The sequence below is a fragment of the Hyaena hyaena genome, unplaced genomic scaffold, assembly GCF_003009895.1.
Source record: "Hyaena hyaena isolate Hyena2069 unplaced genomic scaffold, ASM300989v1 scaffold_36, whole genome shotgun sequence".
Lineage (NCBI taxonomy): Eukaryota > Metazoa > Chordata > Mammalia > Carnivora > Hyaenidae > Hyaena > Hyaena hyaena.
This window is the reverse complement of record NW_024080668.1, coordinates 5,525,742-5,544,977: the sequence shown is the minus strand read 5'-3', so window position 1 is coordinate 5,544,977 and position 19,236 is coordinate 5,525,742. Positions and strand designations below refer to the sequence as shown.

General features: G+C 42.8%; 1 protein-coding gene across 1 annotated transcript; it reads left to right on the top strand.

Annotated features, from left to right (window-relative positions):
* The first annotated feature begins 9 nt into the window (after window positions 1-9).
* Window positions 10-592, top strand: CUNH11orf71 (chromosome unknown C11orf71 homolog). The gene has a single exon (XM_039229246.1). It carries the CDS (start codon window positions 184-186, stop codon window positions 535-537), a length of 354 nt encoding a protein of 117 aa, XP_039085177.1. The 5' UTR covers window positions 10-183; the 3' UTR covers window positions 538-592.
* The last annotated feature ends 18,644 nt before the right edge of the window (window positions 593-19,236 follow it).

Genomic DNA, 19,236 nt, shown 5'->3' with positions numbered 1-19,236 from the left:
CGGAGGAGCTGCGCATGCTCGGGAGGGGAGCGCCGGTTGAAGGCGGCTCCTAGATCGGCCGCGGCGCTGGTTATGGCTTCCCTTGTGGGCGGGGGTCCGGTTCGACACCGGCTGGACTGATCGGAGCCGCCAGGGGCCTGCTTGACCGAGGGACGTAACAGACACTACGCGCGGTGTTTGAAGATGGCCCTGTCCGCCGGCGATCAAAGGAGCAGGGTGGCCTACCGCGCTTCCCACGGCGACCTCAACCCGTCCGCCATGGTCTCCGGAGACAGCCTCCTCGTTGCCAGGCCGGAGGCGATTCTTCCAGCACCCGCTCCTCCGCGGGCGGTACGGCTGAGCGTTCGGGCCGACAGCCGGCGGAGCCCGCCCCGCTTTATAAAGGGAAGGGAAGGTGATGGGCGGAACCGCTGCCGCCCGGCCAGATTCTCCCCGTATCCGACCCCCGCGGTCAAACTGGATCTCCTGAGGAGCGTGCTGCAGCAGCGTCTGGTTGCGATCGGAAGCGTGATCGCAGCCCGCCTTTCGCCTTCGTAGCAATACCCCCAGCGCCCCTCGATCCGCTTGTAAACAAGGCCTCTCGCAAATCCTCCCGTGGTGTCCTGAAAGTCTTATTCTTAGAGATGTATTTTCGTTTTTAATATAACAATACGTAGGAGTCCTGTTAACACGGCGTAGCACGGAGGACATTTTTACCTGTTGCTTAATTCCGATGGTTTGAAAGCGGCCGGGATGATTAGATCAGGAAGGGGGTAGAAATTTTTTTCTTAAACGTCACAAAGCTGAGCCGCCGTTCCCGGAGGTCAGCAACCACTGGTTTTCCCTTGCGCCCTCCGTTCCAACTGTGGACCCAAATTGTCTCCCTGGCCGATTGTCCTACTTTGAGATTTGTAATTGGAGCTTCCTTAACTGCCTGCCTCTGTACCCCAGATTGTTCCCATTACTTTTCCTTTTGCTGGTAAGAAGGAAATGCTTTTTTAAAAAATTTACTACCCTGGCTCATTCTCCCATAGGGCCCCACGCTTAGCCTATCTTCTTGCCCTTAATCCTTTCAACATCTCCAGTTTTTCTTCAGGGATATCTACGAACTCCAATCTCAATCATACTAAGAACAAAAGCGGACCTAATCCTTGCTGCTTGTTCAAATTACGAAGCCAGTTTACATTTCTTTTTTGTCATAGCCTCCAAAGTTTTCACGTTTATATTTGTGATTTGATTAGCATTCTTTCCTTAATCTGAATCTGTTGCCCTAGCATACACTGGTGGAAACACTAGTCTCACAGTTTCCATTGTGAGGAGCTGTTCATCTATTCACTTTAGCATCTTCCTCCAACTTTCTTTTTTGTCTTTACTCATTTAACCGTCCAACAATATTTGAAAATCTTCCCAGTGGTGAGCACTGTGGACAAACTTTACAGCCAGGCCATCAAAGGGATCAAGGAGTGTGCTCTAGAGAGGGAGACTAATAGGTAGTCACCACACTAGACTTTTCATTAGGTGCATCATACATTTCCTAAGGCTTAAAGGATGATATTGGGAGAAGGTGGGCTTTTTAAATGCCACCTCGATATAAGCAGGTAGACTAGCTTTTTCCCAGTTGACTCCTCTGTAATTAATGCCAGATAAAGCAAAATTACCACACACCATACAGTACTGAGTTGTTAGAACCACATCTGAAGAATGTTGATAAATCAGAGTGATTAATATAGTGAGAGGTCTGAAAAACAGGTAATAGGAAAAATGGTTGAAAGAACAGTAGCAGCTACCTTTTATTGAGTGCTATGCATAAGGCATTGTGCTAGGGGCTCTTCGTCATTGTTATTCAGATATTTATTGAGAACTTACTCTGCCTGATGCTATCTGTACAAGGCAGAGTAAAGCAGTGAGCAAGATCAAGAATGATTCTATTTTGCTAGAGCTCTATGTATGTCCCTTAGGTCTCAGAATGGCCCGGAAAGATACTAGACTTCATTTTACTGCTGAGAAACCAAGGCACAAGGAGATGATGTTTGAACTCTCCAAGATCACACAGCTAGTAAATGATAGAACCTTGGCAGCTGTTGGATAGGTTCCTCATATGAACCATGCAATACAAAAGAGCTATTTCTCAGCTCTCGCAAGGATAGCATATATCTAATAATATTCTACATATCAAAAAAGCTAATTCATAATATACAATGGATGCCTTAGGCTGGGCATTACAAAAATCTATGGTTGATAAAGGAATCCCAAATCTATATGAGTTTTAGACTGGGGAAGAATAATACAAGGCAAGAGGGTTTTCATAAAACTTAAAGATACCCAAGAGTGAAAAATAATACCTCACAAGGTAAGATAAGTTCAGCCAAAAAGTTCAGGTAGAGACTGAATTCTATCAAGTATGAAATAGGATTAAGTGTCTTCCTAGGATCTTCCCCACTTAACCTAGAATACTGTACTTTAAAAAATAAACATGGTGGGGCCCTGGGTGGCTCAGTTGTTTAAGCAGACCAACTCTTTTTTTTTTTTTTTTTTTGCTTAAGCAGACCAACTCTTGATCTCAGCTCAGGTCATGACCTCACAGTTGATGGGTTCGAGGCCTGCATCAGGTTCTGTGCTGACAGTGTAGAACCTGTTTGGGATTCTCTCCCTCTCTCTCTCTCTCTGCCCCTCCCCCACATTCTCTCCCTCTCTCAAAAAAAAGAAAAAAACTTTAAAAATGCATAAAAATATCTTTAAAATAAATGTTAACATTGGAAATGAGAGAGGTGTCTGCATGGCTCAATTGGTTGAGCATCCAACTTCGTCCAGCTTAGGTCATGATCTCCCAGTTCTTTGGTTGGAGCTCACTGTCAGCCACAAAGCCACAAGATCGTGACTAAAGTCAGATGCTTAACTGACTGAGCCACCAGGCGCCCCTACAATGGCTTTTTAAAAACTTATGTTAGTATTGATTTTGTGGACTATTTATTGTATTACTCTTTTTTTTAATGTTTGTTTATTTCTGAGAGAGAAAGAGCACAAGCAGGGGAAGGGCAGAGAGAGTGGGACAGAGGCTCCGAAGCAGGCTCCAAACTGACAGCAGAGAGCCTGACATGGAGCTTGAAAACGCAAACCACAAGATCATGACTTGAGCCAAGTTAGACGCCTAACCGACTGAACCACCCAGGAACCCTTTTGTTTGTTTTACTCTTAGAAAATGCATCTATTGGGGTGCCTGGGTGGCTCAGTCAGGTAAGCATCTGACTTGATTTCGGCTCAGGTCATGAATTCACAATTATGGTTTGTGAGTTTGAGCCCTGCATAGGGCTCTGTGCTGGCAGCGTGGAGCCTGCTTGGGATTCTCTCTCTCCCCCTCTCTGCCCCTTCCCTGCTCATGCACACGCTCTCTCTTAAAATCAATAAATAAACATAATTTTTAAAAATCATCTATTTTAGAATGACAACATGCCATACATAACCACTGTTATTAAATAAAAATTCATTTGTACACTAACATTTTAAATGACATGCACTGCTCGTGGGAAAACTCTGTCCCTGCTTCCAGATAATCTCATTGACAGAGGTATATGTTGGTTCTTCCATAATACGGTCTTTGTGACTCAAGGATCACAGGGTGACTTGGGCAATAGTACAGATGTTAAGAATAAGGAACATTTAGATACTCATCAGCTCAGATTTAAAATGATGGAACATTTATGTGAACAAGGGTCTCCTCTTGTCAAAACACAATAAACCACACTATTTTGTTTTCTTCTGACACACATACACCATTATTCAATCAGAGCCCTACTCCTGATGACCCCACACCTAAGCAAACAGAGATGAAGTCACTCCTTCTGGGTTTTCCATTTCTCATCTGCATTTTCATGCCAGACTTTTGTTTCTTCTTTTAAAAATATCAGCCTTTCCCAGAAGCAAAGAAATACACTTTAAAGGCATATTTAGTGCTGTACCACTTCCTAGGGTGAGATGGTCCAACTGGTCTACCTGGACCAGTCTCTATGCCTGCTTCCTCAGCGTAATTGATAGCACCTTCTTCTACTCTCAAGTATTCTAGTTTGCACAGTAATATGGTCCTTCTATATATTATACTTCATTTTTCTCTTCTCATCTCATTCTCATTTCCAATTAAAAAATGTTTTTAATGTTTGTTTTTGAGAGAGAGAGAGCACGAGCAGTGGAGGAGCAGAGAGGGAGACACAGAATCCAAAGCAGGCTCTCCCTTTTCTCTGCCCCTCCCCTGCTAATGCTCTGTTCTGTCTCTGTCTCTCTCTTTACCTCAAAAATAAACATTAAAAAAATTTTTAAGCCGCTGTAAATTGCTGTTTTTAATTGTCCCATATTTATTATATCATACTAAGTAACTGACTAGCATGTGTTGAAGTGGAGTCCTGTTAGTATATTTACTTCCTCTATTCATCAGCACTAAAACTCTTAAAAAGAATGCCCATAAGGGATATAGAAAACGGAAGCAAAGGAGACTGTTTTCCTTCAGTATCCAGATTTCATGATAAGCCTTACCTCTGTAAGAGGGGTAACTTGGAAAGAAAAGGAAAGGAGGGAGGAAAGGCCTACAGGAAGGAGGAGTAAGTGAACTTGTGACGGTCAGAGGCTCAATCCTCTTGCGAGGAAAATTAATTGTTTGTCTTTCATTCCTTTAGTGAATCTATCCAGGTGCCACTAAGGTGCAGCTTTATCTACCCATTTCCATGAGAAGTGCTGTCATTTTCCTATTGACCAAATGTATGTCTGAATACCCATGACTTCATACCACCCATTTCTTGTCCTTATTACCTATGATCATTCAAATGCAAAGACCTGCCCATCTTATCTTCACAATGTATGTTTCTATGATCACTTTCATCATGTGGATTTTATTTACCTGGATATTTAACCTGTTTCATTGCCTCTGTCCTTCTACTTCATCCTAAATGATATCACCTCCAGACTCATGAGCCTAAAGCGTATCTCTGATCACACAGTTATTACTTCAGTGTTTCCCATAGTATCTTCCACAAAACCTCTGCTAGAAATATAAGATACTTCTTTATAAGAAGACAAGAGTCCCCTATGACCCAGCAATTGCACTACTAGGAATTTATCCAAGGGATACAAGTGTGCTGTTTCAAAGGGGCACATGCACCCAATGTTGATGGCAGCACTGTCAACAATAGCCAAAGTATGCAAAGAGCCCAAATGTCCATTGATGGATGAATGGATAAGGAAGAAGTGGTATATATATACAATGGAGTATTACTCGGCAATCAAAAAGAATGAAATCTTGCCATTTGCAACTAGATTCCAACTGTGGATGGAACTAGAGGGTATTACCCTAAGCAAATTTAGTCAGAGAAAGACAAGTGTCATATGACTGCATTCATATGTGGAATTTAAGATACAAAACCAATGACCATAAGGGAAGGGAAGCAAAAATAATATGAAAACAAGGAAGGGGACAAAACATAAGAGACTCTTAAATACAAAGAACAAACTGAGGGTTGCTGGAGGGGTTGTGGGTGGGGGGATGGGCTAAATGGGTGAGGGACATTAAGGAAGACACTTGTTGGGATGAGCACTGGGTGTTATATGTAGGGGATGAATCACTGGAATGTACTCCTGAAATCATTATTGCACTATATGCTAATTAACTTGGATGCAAAAAAAAAAAAAAAAAAAAGACAAGAGATCAATAAATTTGAAGAGTGTTGCATGTTTTATCACCTTGTCAGGGAGTCGTGATGTATAGTAACATGTTACCTATTCTGATAATTTCTTTACAAAAAGAAAGCTATTTAACCTCATTTTAACCAGGGTTTCACAAATTTATTTGTCCATAACGTTTGAAATTTTCTCATACGACCTATCCTCCTGAGGAGCCTCAGTTCTACAGAAACATCATTCTATATGCTGCCTCACTTAAGAAGTTTCACTGGCTCCCCACCTCGGGTATTAGATACGGATTTTCATGTAATGGGAGCAGGATTTAGTAAGTTTCCAGAATGTTATTAGGCAAACTGGTTGGCTCCTGACTCGTAGTTTGATAAGGTTCAACCTCGTCTTTATTCCATATGAAGACTGGTACCTGCCATTGTCTTTGGTGAGTGAGGTGGGAGGAGGGAGGCAGGCATGCGGCTGCAGATTCCCTGGCTACGAGCATCAAGCCTGGCACTGTTACTAAGGAAAAACATTAGGAACATCCCCTGATGCATACAGCCTTTCTTAAAAGTACACTTCTAAATCGGAGGAGAAAAATACTGCCTTCAGCTTTGCAAAGATCTGAGAGTGACTAAAGAAACACAACTCTTAAGGAAATTGCACACTCTCTAAACAGACCTTTAAGACCTTCCATAATCTGACCACAACACACTGCCAGCCTTCTTTCTTATTCATTACGTGCCCTGGTGTTTGTTGCTCTCTTCTGTCTCTGTGTCTGTGCCTATTCTGGTCCTGCTTAACTAAAATGTTTGTACTCATTTCTGCCAGTTAACCATTTATCCATCCAGATTGGTCAAGTTTGTTTACATTACAAAGGACACACCCATTTTAACCAGGTTAAGCAAAGAATGGACCGTACTGATGCACAGAGCTGGAAAAGTGAGAATAGCTGATGTTCTGTCTACCTAGCAACTACGTATCCTCCATCTAATGGCAATTTGGTTTTGCCGTTCCTTGGAGCCCCCTCCCTCATCCTTCATTCATGTATTTGGGGAGAAACTTCACACCCACCTCCAGAGATACAGCTAGCACTTAGGTCTTACATCCTCTACTACACTGAAGCTCTCTGAGAGCAAATAAACATGTCTAAATTTAGTGTTATATCCATTCGTACCTATTATCCGAAGACTGGATAGTTAGTGAATGCCTGTAAAATGAATGAATAGATGAACTTCACGTAGACTATCTTTCTTTGGAATCAAGATCCAAAACTAGAACATTTCAGGAAGGCAAGGGTAGGAATTGTAGCCCCTTCAGTCTAAAATCATCCAGTTGTCTGGGCAGGTAAAAGTAGTATGGTAAGACAAAATAAGCTTTGTTTTACTTCAATATGGAGTCAATCTGCCACTAGGAATATAACCTAAAGATAAATCCTAATCCAAGATGTAGACAAATATTTATGCACATAAATATTTCTTGCACTTTAAAATGTCCCTTTTGATAACTTTAAAAACATGGACACAGTTTATATGTACAAAACAGATGATGAGTAAAGAAAAAGAAATGAGTGCTTACTGTATGCCAGGTTGCTACTAACCACATTCACAACGATTATTTCATTTAATCTTTACAATCACTCTATGACAGGAAGTGGCAAATATTTTGTGTAAATACCCAGGTAGTAAATATGTTAGACTTTGCAGACCAAGGAACAAAACTGAGGGTATTTTGTGGATACTCATATAATGAGAGAAAACAAATTTCCACAGAATTTGTATTGATGAATTGCAAAATCTAATAGCTGAAACTTTTTTTTTTTTTTTTTTTTTTTTGGTGAAGTTTATACTACTAAGGAGAAGATGGAATTCTTTATCCGGAGGCGGGATGTACTTTGCTCTGCTGAAGTTCAAAGTTAGTGTTCTCTATCATCAAAATCAGTAGCAAATGCTCATCTGTTCATGCTGATTTTTAGTGAGACTTTATATATTTTATCTTTGAAAATGTCTTTGAAAATTTCTTTTCATAGCTACTGCCAAATGCTGATATCAACCTGTGAGTATATGGTTTTAATTGAGCATATTCATTGCTTGGAAGGCATTTATGCAATTCTGTTAAATTCTTCTCTTGATATTTGCCTTTTAGTGTGTCATTATGTTGCAGATTAATTGCTTCCATTTGAAGGTGGAAGTTCTCCCCAGTTGCACAGTTGAATGGATTTTGAAACATGGAATTTTTTGCACTCACATCCAGGTCCAAAAGACATTGCTGGAACTGCAGTGCGAACTCAGAAAATATATCTACTACAAGTTTGTGTGTGGGTAAGGAGATCTTGCTTCTTGACTTCTTAACAGCACAGGAAGTATATGGAACAGCTCAAGTGCTAGTTGTTGACATTACCTTACACTGTATAAGTTTGGTATGTAAGAGCTGTTTTGCCTTCTAGCTTTAGATTTAATGCATCAAGAAACAGCAAGCCTGCAGCAAAAGCTAATTTCCAGAGCCATTCATGGTTCCGTGACAGCAGTGGAGGGCAGTTCTTCCTACCACTGAAGAACGCACAGACCCTTCTTAGCTGGAGGGCTGTAAAAATTGGCAAAGGGTTGGATTTGATCTGTGTGCCTTAGTTTGCAGAGAATGTTATTTAGGGTACAGAACTATTTAGTGGCAGGGTGGGGTTCCACACCTGATCAGGCAGCCTGGCTTCAGAGCCCATATACTCCAGTGACTGTGTGTACTTAGTCTATTTATGAGGCTGGGGTAGCCAAAGGGCAGCCTGAGGCCAAATCCAGCTGGGCAGGGTGGATGGTGGGGGTGGGGAGGGTTCTTTAGCAACAGTTGCAGTTTTATGTTAAAAAGATACATTGTGTAACATTTAACATGCACAAAACAGAGGAAGTAAAATGTAACCACTATCCATGTACTCACCAGTTAACTTAAATAATCAATCACTCCACAGTAAAATCCTTCTCTGCCAACCTTTCTTTGATAACATTGTGTTCATACCATTTCCTGAATAATCACTGTCCTAAATTTGGTGTTTTGTACTTCCTCATTTATTTTTAAAAACTACTTTCATTACATAAGGTAGCCATAGTGTATCTCTAAATGTAACATAGAATTGTTTTACCTGCTTTGAAACAATATAAATGGTGTTATATGAAACATGTTCTGTGGCTTGCTTATGTTTGCCACTTGGTGTTGCTAGCACATAAAAATAAAACTAAATTTTGGGGCGCCTGGGTGGCTCAGTCGGTTAAGCATCTGACTTTCGCTCAGGTCATGACCTCGAGGTTTGTGAGTCCGAGCCCTGTATCAGGCTCTGTGCTGACAGCTCAGAGCCTGGAGCCTGCTTCAGATTCTGTGTCTCCCTCTCTCCCTGCCCCTCCTTAGCTCACGCTCTCTCTCTCTCTTCTTCCCTCTCTCTGTGTCTCAAAAACAAATAAATGTTAAAAAAAATTTTTTTAAATAAACAAAAACTAAAACTAAATTTGAATGCTTTTTGATGGGATATACATTTTCAATTACTATCACCTCCTATGTCTTACACCCATTCATTTCACATATGTTAATTACCCATCAGGCCCCTGAAGCCGTTTGAGCTTGCAATCCCTGATTTAAGAAGGCATCTCATGTGGCCATTCATATATAAAGTTTTAATAACATGGGAATTTACATGTGTTATAATTGCATTATAGTAACATTTTATGTTATATTAGACAATGATATAAACTTGTATATTTATGCTCTAACCTATATGAACAAAATGTGCATAGAAAGTCTAGAAGTAATTTTGTCAAAACGTTATTTTTGGCTGGTGGCATTTTGTGTGATTTGTAATATGTGCTCATTATATTTTTCTGAATTTACAAAATAATTGTTCGTTTTCATCAAACAACATTTTTAAAAAATCTAAACCATCGAGGTGCTTGGGTGGCTCAGTTGGGTGAGTGGCACTTGATTTCAGCTCAGGTCATGATCCCAGGGCCATGCAATAAAGTCCTGTGTCACCTGGTCACCTGTGCTGAACCTAGAGCCTTCTTGGGATTCTCTCTCTCTCTTCCTCTGCCCCTCTCCTGCACATGCACACTCTCCCCACCCCACCCCACCCCCAGCAATTTAAATCATCTGTAAAATATTTTAATAGGGCCATTATTGCTTATCTTTATTCCTTAACTGTATCAACTTCAATTAGGTTATGTTGATATTTTTACCTACTTAATGTGAATCAATCAATTCAACAATTGTGGATGAAATGTAGGGGTGGTAGCCAGGCACAATGTACAGTCTAAAGAACAAATACATTAGCTCTGCTGAATCATTTGTCTTAAACCCTATCAAACAAAGACTGCATTACCAGAAGGGAAAACATATGTGGTATTTCTCAGAAAGCAGTCCTATGGGTAAGAATTTGCCAGATTTTCTCCTGTTGAGGGAAGACTGTGCCCCAATGTGCACCAACACGTAATCCGTAGAGACGGACAGGTAGTCATATAAAACTGACAAGGGCAGATCTGTCAGCCTTTCTTGCTTGGGCTCCAAGGTGACGAAGCAAACATGTATCTGGCCTGTCTTTAGGGAGAGAGTCTACTAGGAGGAGCTCACCCGAGCATTCCGAGTGCCATGATTGTTGGCGTTCAGTTTTATGTATCCTCTTCTTGTGAGCTGGGTTAGCATGAAAAGAGACCCAGAGAATCTGAGTACATTTGAAGGCTCTTACAAAATGTTCCTTGACATGTGAAGCCTGAAGATTAGATCCCGGATCACAGTGTCCATATCAACGTACTGCTGTTCTAGAAAGCCTTATCTAGACAATCCTCTGGTTCAGCATTTCTTAGATCACATTCCCTTCACATCTTCGGTGCTTCACAGGTGCAATGACAATACCTCACTTCCATTTCAGTTTTTTCAACTTATTAACGAGCCTTGCATGGCCAAAGTGAAGACTTGGCCAATTTGCCATCTTGGCGGATGCCAATTTAAGTATCTTCCAATAAAATCCTAACTTTCTCTCAATTAACTGGCAAATGAACACAATACACAGGTTTTGTTTTATGCTTTTTTGTTTGTTTTTTTGGCCGGGACTATCTGGTTATGTCTGGCTTCCGACAGTATTTCACACATAAATTATTTCCATCGTCTACTTCATTTTAGGCAAAGCAAAAGATATTGCCACCCCACAGAGACTTTCAAGATTGTTGTGGGGAAACTCTGTAGACTTTGCCAAATTTGGACATGCCAGCAATTTTGGAAATAATCCAGTATGTTGATGTGGGAAGACTGTGCATATAAATTCTTTAATTATCTCTCCTTTTGGCTAAATTTTAGCTCTGTGATGTGAGAATGTGTCTGCATTTTGTGCCGCTGCCATTATATTTGTCGGCGGGCCTGCTTGGCTCCATTTTCGGCCTGAGTTCAGAGCAATATGGCAGTTCTGTCATGTGGGCACAAGTCTCTCTGCTAAAGCCATCCATTTTAATAAAGTAAAGGTCTAGCCCATTGAGCCTACTTGAATACAGCTATTGCATTGATCTCTTCTGATGCTACAGCCGTTCAGTTCATTTCCTTAATCACATTTTCCTTACGGGTGAAAGCATGAAGCTGCTTGGTATCTTCCAGAGTGCATGCATTCTAATTTCAGAATTTAATCACATGGAACTGGCTTCCTGACAGAGTAAACAGAGCAAAATACTGTATCCAGACCAGCTGCCAACCCAGCAGCCTGAATTTATTTTTCCTTGCTTTGCTAAATGCATCTTGAATTTTTGAAAACATGGTCCAGGCTCAGGAAATTTAGCATTTCTGAACCAAGACCAGTCACCTCTAATATTCTTCCATAAATACATCCATTAAATTTCAAAAGTCAGGGAGCTGAGTTAATCTTTTCTCACATGTCTACGGCCAGAGAGGAAAACATATTCCCCCTTTCTTTTGAATGTGGGGATTGTGTACACACAGCCCTTGTCATCTGGGCCAATCTAATAAATAGGGAATACCTGTAAGTATCTATACATGGGTTGTTTTCTTTTTCTGATTACTACTTCTGTGCTTCCTATTTGATTCTTATATTACTCATATCTGAAATCTTTCCAGGTATTTTTGATGCCATTTTTTATGTATCATTCCATATATTAATATCAAAGCCTTATTTATACTGTAGACTCCATGGAGCAACCAGGACACAGAAAGAAAGAAAGAAAAGAGTCAGCTGGGTAGACTGCCTATTTGCCAAACCACTTGGTTTGGGAAAGAGGGCTTGAAGAGGTGCAGAATATATTACCAATTCCTTTGTTGTTGCTAATTCTAACTTATCCATCTGCGAAACAGACTCTTTTGTAGTCTATGTGTCTTTTATTGACCAAAAATATTTTAGGTTTCAATATCCTTGAACACCAGACCAGGGATGGCATTGATCCTTAGAAATGCACCTAGTCTCACCTCAAATGGACACCACTTTAGTCACAAGAGTTTATTTACACCCTCACTTCCTGCAGGCCCTGGAACTCCCTGCGACCCCCAGACCAATTCGGATCCTCTGTTCCTTCTTCAGGCTAACTCCTGGTCATGCATGGGTCAACATTCAGCTCAGCTATCACCTCCTCCCAGAAGCCTCTCTTGCTCTCTTCTCTTCGCTTTTCACACTCTTTCTTGGTTTCAAATCCCATCCATATGCTAAGGCCTACCACATTTAAATCTCTAGTCCAGCTTTCTTCCGAGCCCCAGACATACACTGTTTACTCAGTGTCTCCACTTGGATGGCATCTTAAAGTAAACGTGCCCAAACCAAACTCATTACCCCTCCTTCAAATAACCCAAACCTAGCACTGATGTTGAATTACTTAGCCGTTGCTGTGAAACAGATGGCCACAAAACCTGGTGGCTTTAAACACCAATAAATATATTATCTCAGAATTTCTGTGGGTCAGGAATTTGGCATTAGCTTAGCTGGCTGATTCTGCCTCAAAGTCTCTCATGAGGTTGCAGTCAAGATGTTGACCAGAGCTGGAGTCATCTGAGGGCCCGAATGGGGATGGGAGATCCCCTTCCAGGATGGCTTGCTCCTATGGCTTGCAAGTTGGTGCTGTCTATTGGTAAGAGACCTCAGTTCCTCCCTATGTGGACCTCTTCATAGGGCTCCAGAGAGCTGTTTGAGTGTCCTCATAACATAGTGGCTGGCTTCATCCAGAGCCGGTGACCTAAAAGAGAGCAACGGGGATGCTGTACTATCTTTTGTGACTCAGCCTCATGAGGCCAACACTGGCACTTTCTCAGTTTTTAACTGGTCACACAAGCTAGCCATGATTCATTGTGGAAGAGTTGTCCACAAGGGTGTGAATACCAGGAGACAAGGATCACTGGTGCCATCTTGGTGGCTGGTTACCACCACTTGATATCCAGTTGCTCATATCAGAACCCCAAGAGTCATCTTTTAACACCTTCTCTCCACCACCTTCAGTCAATACCAAGTCTAGTATCTTATCTCTGGTTTGACTTTGTCTGCTGTTATCACTCTAGCCCAAGCCACATCACCTCTTATCTGTAGTCCAATAGCCTCTAAGCTGTCCTCTCTGGCCCTACCTCATGTGCGTCTCCAACCCATTGTCCTCACAGATACCAGCCATCTTTTAAGAATGTAAATCTCATTATGTTACTCTCCAACTTACATACTCTTCAGTCATTTCCTGTTGGATGAACCAGGTGTGTAAACCTGGTCGAGTTAACAACCATACTGAGACTTAGTTGCTTCCTCTGTAAAATGGTAATAAAAGTGACTACCTCGTGGAGTTGTAGTGAGGATCAAATTAGACAAACAATGATTGTAGAAAAATGCTCAGTGTTTGGATGAATACTACTGATTTGCTTTGATGGCATCTGGAGGAGAAGTCTTTCCAGGAGAAGGGAGTCAGCTGAATGGGTTGGGGAGGTTTGGTGACCTGCACCTTCTGTGATAAAAGAGATTTAGTCACTATCTCCTGGGGCAGGTAATAGAGTGCGCCTGGGTGGCTCAGTCGGTTGAGCGTCGGACTTCGGCTCAGGTCATGATCCTGCAGTCTGTGAGTTGAAGCCCCACGTGGGGCTCTGTGCTGACAGCCCGGAGCCTGGAGCCTGTTTTGGATTCTGTGTTTCCCTCTCTCTCTGACCCTCCCCTTCTCACACACTCTCTCTCTCTCTCTCAGAAATAAATAAAACTTAAAAAAAAAAAAAAAAAAGAATGTAACCATGGGAGCAGATGGAGTTGATGGCCTGGCCTAGACATGGTGGCAAATCACCTTTAAAAATCCCATGGCGGCGCATCATCTCTAAACCACAGGCTTTCAATTTTTCTGTGGTAAAGAACCCTTTTGAGAATCTGCGGAAAGAGATTGACAATCTACCCAGAAAAAGAGCAACGCACAGTTGGATGCATGCAAAATTGGACAAGTAACTTTCAAGGAGTCCAGGAGTGATGCAAAAATTCCTGCTTCAAACACAGAGCCCCTTCCCTGCTAATCAAATGCAAAGGCTATTTTATAACAAACAGATGCTGGAGAGGGAACTATCCTCGACTTATATACAAGTATTTCAGGTTTTCCTCTACATATCATAAAACTCAACTAAAACTTTATTTAAACAATTTAATAAAGCTTGCTTTTTCAAAAGATTGTCATTTATATTTTGAAAGTATAGTTTGTAGACTAACATACATCCTATCTCACATACTTACTCCTGTTCATACTTTGTCCCTGCTTTTGATATTGATCTCTTCTTTAGTCAAAGAAATAGATGGGTAGGGCTCCTGAGCGGCTCAGTTGATTAAGCGTCTGACTCTTGATTTCGGCTCAGGTCACGATTTCATGGTTCGTGAGTTTGAGCCCCAAGTTGAGAGTCTGCTTGGGATTCTCTCTGTCTCTCTCTCTCTTTCTGTCCCTCCCCTGCTGGCACTCGCACTTCCTTTCTCTCTCGAAAATAAATAAATAAATTTAAAAAATATTTTAAAAAATATATAGGGTGCCTGGGGGGCTCAGTCAGTTAAACATCCGATTCTTGATTTCAGCTCAGGTCTTGATCTCACAGTCATGAGTTCAAACCCTAAGTTGGACTCTGTACTGGGCATGAAGCCTACTTAAATAAATAAATAAATAAATAAATAAATAATAAAGTGAAGTGGCCCAAATTAGGGCCCCTGTTGGGAATCACATCATTTATCCTAAAAACCAGACCCAAACAAAATTCAAGTGCACTTGAATTAAGAAAGTTCAGAGTTAGTAGTGTTTTTAAAATTTTTTAAATTTTATTTTTTATTTTATTTATTAAATAAATAAAGGAGCACCTGGGTGGCTCAGTCAGTTAGTGTCCAACCCTTGGCTCAGTTCAGGTCATAAGCTCACAGTCTGTGGGTTCGAGCCTGCTTTGGATTCTGTGTCTCCTCCCCTGCTCGCATGCTCTCTGTCTCTCTCCAAAAAAAACATTAAAATAAGACTTAAACATAAAAAAATAAGTAAATAAATAAATAAAATATTAAAAAACTATAAATAAGCAAATAAATGATCACATTCTGTTCTTTTCTCCAGGTTGCATTTTATAGCTTTAAATAAGCGTGGGAGCAACTTCGTTACCAGCAGCCTGTCCCTCTGTTCTCATTGACGGGACCTCGCTAAGGCTACAACATCTCACCCCATGACAGCTGAGTGCTGGAGCAGGAGATGTGTGTGTGGTCGCTTCTATAGAGCTGCTTTATGTTTTGCAATGGAAGCAAATATACCTCAGGAGGCCACATTGTTATCTGTCAGAATGCTACTACTCTCTCCAAATTACTCATCTGGGAAATGAGGGAAGCTAATAGGTATGATGCCAAGTAGTCATATGCCACATGCTCAACATGTGCTATGACTTATCACCCCCAAAGTTACCAACAAACCGAAGTTTGTCTACCTATCACTCGAAAAGCTCATCCTCAAGAGATGAGTTTTGAGTCACCTTGGGTGGCTCAGTCAATTAAGTGTCTAACTCTTGGTTTCAGCTCATGATCTCATGCCCCGTGAGATCAAGCCCCACGTAGCCTACAATTCTGTATTTTAACAAATAAACTTGCTGAGACACCTGCGTGACTCGGTTGGTTAAGCGACCAACTGTTGATATTGCCTCAGCTCATGATCTCCTGGTTCATGGGTTCGAACCTCACATCGGGCTCTGTGCTGACATAGAGGAGGGTGCTTTGGATTCTCTCTCTCCCTCTCTCTCTGCCCTTCCTGGCTCGCATAAGCACTCTCTCTCTCTCTCAAAATAAATAAATAAACCTTTAAAAGAGAGAGAGAGAGAGAGAGATGAGTCTTAATTGGAAAGAAATATGAGCTTTATTCAGGAGGTCAGCCACTTGGGGAGAAGGCGGACTCTTGTCCAAACACCAATTCCAAGGCTTCTGCCTGGCCCAAAGGTTTTTTTTTTAAAAGGAATTTCAGGGCAGTTAATCAGCAAAAGGGGAGCACAGTGGCCTGTGGCACTTCTTGATTACGTGCAGACTCAATGGTGCCAGCCATAGCCCTTATCTCGGTGCTTGGAGGTTGCATATTGGTGCCCCAAGGGGGAGGCTGTACCAGAGAGTTCGGTTCTGAGTCTTTCTAGGAAACAACAAGCCATCTATAAATATACAGACAGGTTTAGTTAATCACACAGGCTAAAGGTACTTGATAAAACTTAAAGACCATTAAACTGGCCAGAGGCACCGAGGCCGTGGCTTCGCCAAGCCAGAGAGAAAGGGGTTTTTATTTCCACTTTGCAGAGCAGGAAACTGACTCACGAAGTCATTAGTCCAGGCAGAATTTCTGCCCATAATTCCCCTTTCCGCTGCATGTGTCTGATTAGTGTGGGCCTTTGCAAAGGCAGCTGCTGTCTTGGTATAGAATAAAGGGAAAGTGGGAGTCAGACACAAGGGCTTAGATCTTCCTTTCCCCTCGAAAGAAGTAAATGACATTCACCCCAAGAAAGGGCAGGTGATCACAGGCAGGGAGGAGAGGCTGGGCTTTGGGAGAATCAGAGCCTAGGGCAGGGGGAGAATGTCAAGATCAGAAGCCGACAGAAGTGTGTCGGAAAGTTGGGGGAAAGGAAAAGATCTCTGCTTCCGCAACCCACCGAAAGCATTCAGACGGCGCCTTGTCTGGTATAAGCTTGTCAGTTTGGGGCGGCGTCTGCATCAAAGGTAAAGCGTGCGTACAGCTTTTTTTGGGGGAGCAGCAATGCCAGAGTGCCCAGATCAGACACCTGCTTGTCTTCTACTGCATCCAGGGGTGTGCACTCTCTCTTCCTCTCCCCACCTCACATTTCTGGGGCTACGGGGACAGCTGCTGTCATTTGCACTGCTAGGTGACCAACCAACAGGAAGTCCTGATGAGGAGGTGGATGGGGAAAACAAGACCCACAGAAAAGCACCTAATGCAAAAATCTGTTTCCGGGGAGGTTAGATTGCAGTAAACAGAGGGGATATTAGAAATTGGGACCCACAGGGGCGCCTGGGTGGCTTAGTCGGTTAAGCGTCCGACTTTCGCTTAGGTCATGATCTCACGGTTCGTGGGTTCGAGCCCCGCATCGGGCTCTGTGCTGACTGCCAGCTCAGAGCCTGGAGCCTGTTTCAGTCTGTGACTCCCTCTCCCTCTGACCCTCCCCTGCTCACGCTGTCTCTCTCTCTGTCTCCTAGAAATAAATAAACATTTAAAAAAAAAAAAAGAAATTGGGACCCACTTAATGTTCTTGACCTGTGTCCCCCTCAGCTCTGGGGACCAAGTGTGGCAAATGGAAAGAGCACGCCTGGGCTTTACTGCGGGGGGGGGGGGAGGGGGGTGGCGGGGGTGCAAAATGGCTTCTGTCATTTGTAGTCCCCTCCCCCACACCCCCCTTGCAGGGGCTCCACGCCTGCATTGTGACTCAGCAGCTTAGGTGATAAAGAACCAAAGGAGCCCCTCCCCCAGGGCTTTTTCCATCTTGAAGGAAGATAATTCCTGGGACATACAAAGGAATGAGTCTCTAATCTGCAACAGTGGGGATGCCAAGGACCTTGGCCCGGCAGGGGCGGAAGACACACCCGTTAGGAAGAAGGTGCCCGGGGCGGCCCTGGTCAGCTGCACACCCGGGCGGCCGTGAAGCTCCGCTCTGCGCCTGGAGGCCGTGGTGGGCTGGCTGATTCCCAAACATCTGCTGGCTGTCAGCTTAGGAAAGACGCACCTGCTTTCCACTTTCTCATGGGTGCTCGGAGGACTCGTGAGGGGCTGTAACGAAGGGAACGGGAGATTCTGGAGACAGATATTGTTTAATTGCTGAAGTTTTGTCTGTGGGTAGGCTCAGATGCGGAGAGCTGACGGCCGCCCGGGGCGGGAGCCGAGGTTCTGGGCAGCAAAGGGCCGGCCCCAGGCACCGTCCGGCCGCCTCTGCCACTCTAGGGCACTCATGCCACTCCAGCGCTCCTCATGTCAGGCTGGCAACGTGCAGAAGCGGGGACAGGGGCTGTGGCCCCTCAGGCTTCATGTCTGCTACCCCCAAGACTCCCCAAAGAGAAGAAAGGCTGTTAGCAGGAAGAGAGGGTTGACACTCAAATAGCAACGTGTGTCTATCACCTTTGCTTCATTTGCCCAATGTAGTAAGATTAGACCGGATGATTCCATTTGTCAGTATTTAGTTTTTCAGAGTTGTTTGCTTCCCCTGATGCCTCATTCAGTTATGAGGCCGTCATAATCTATTTGTAAAACACTTTATAAGGGGATGTCACCTCCTCTATTTTCTTTGGCTTCTAACAGTTCAGTGAAATATACCCAGGCGGGATAAGGTTAAACTTTCAGAACCTCCAAAATGCAATAGCTCACACAAGATACTTTATTTCCTCCCCATGTAAATGTAAACAGACTGGCTCAGCATGCATTTGTCTCCACAGTTATTCAGGGACCTGGGTCCTCTCCGTCTTCTTTCTTTCTTTCTTTCTTTCGTTTCTTTCTTTCTTTCTTTCTTTCTTTCTTTCTTTCTTTCTTTCTTTCTTTCGTTTCTTTATTTCGTTTCTTTCTTTCTTTCGTTTCTTTCTTTCCATCTTTCCTTCCTTCCTTCCTTTCTTTCTTTCTTTCTTTCTTTCTTTCTTTCTTTCTCTTTCTTTCCTTCTTTCTTTCTTTCTTTCTTTCACTTTAGACCTTTGTTTTTCAGTAATTTTTTCTTTCTTTTCTTCTTCCTTCCTCCCTCCCTCCCTTCCTCCCTCCGTCCCTTCCTTCCTTCCTTCCTTCCTTTCTTTCTCTTTCTTTCTTTCTTTCTTTCTTTTCTTTCTTTCTCTCTCTCTCTCTCTTTCTTTCTCTCTCTCTCTCTCTCTTAAGTAAGCAGTATGCTCAACATGAGTCTTGAACTCAAGACCCTGAGATCAAGGATCACACGCTCCATCCACTGAGCCAGCCAGCTACCCCTCCGTCTTGTTTCTTCTAATTTTAAGAGGCTGGGTTGCAGCAAGTGCAAAGGGGAAAGCCTATGACCCCTCCTGGTCTGGTCTCAAGAAACCACACTGGGAATTGGACCCATCAATCCCTTCATACTTCACTGGAGTGAAGTCACACCTTCCTCAGAGAAGGTGGGGAAAGGTAGGACAGCCTATCAGCCCCG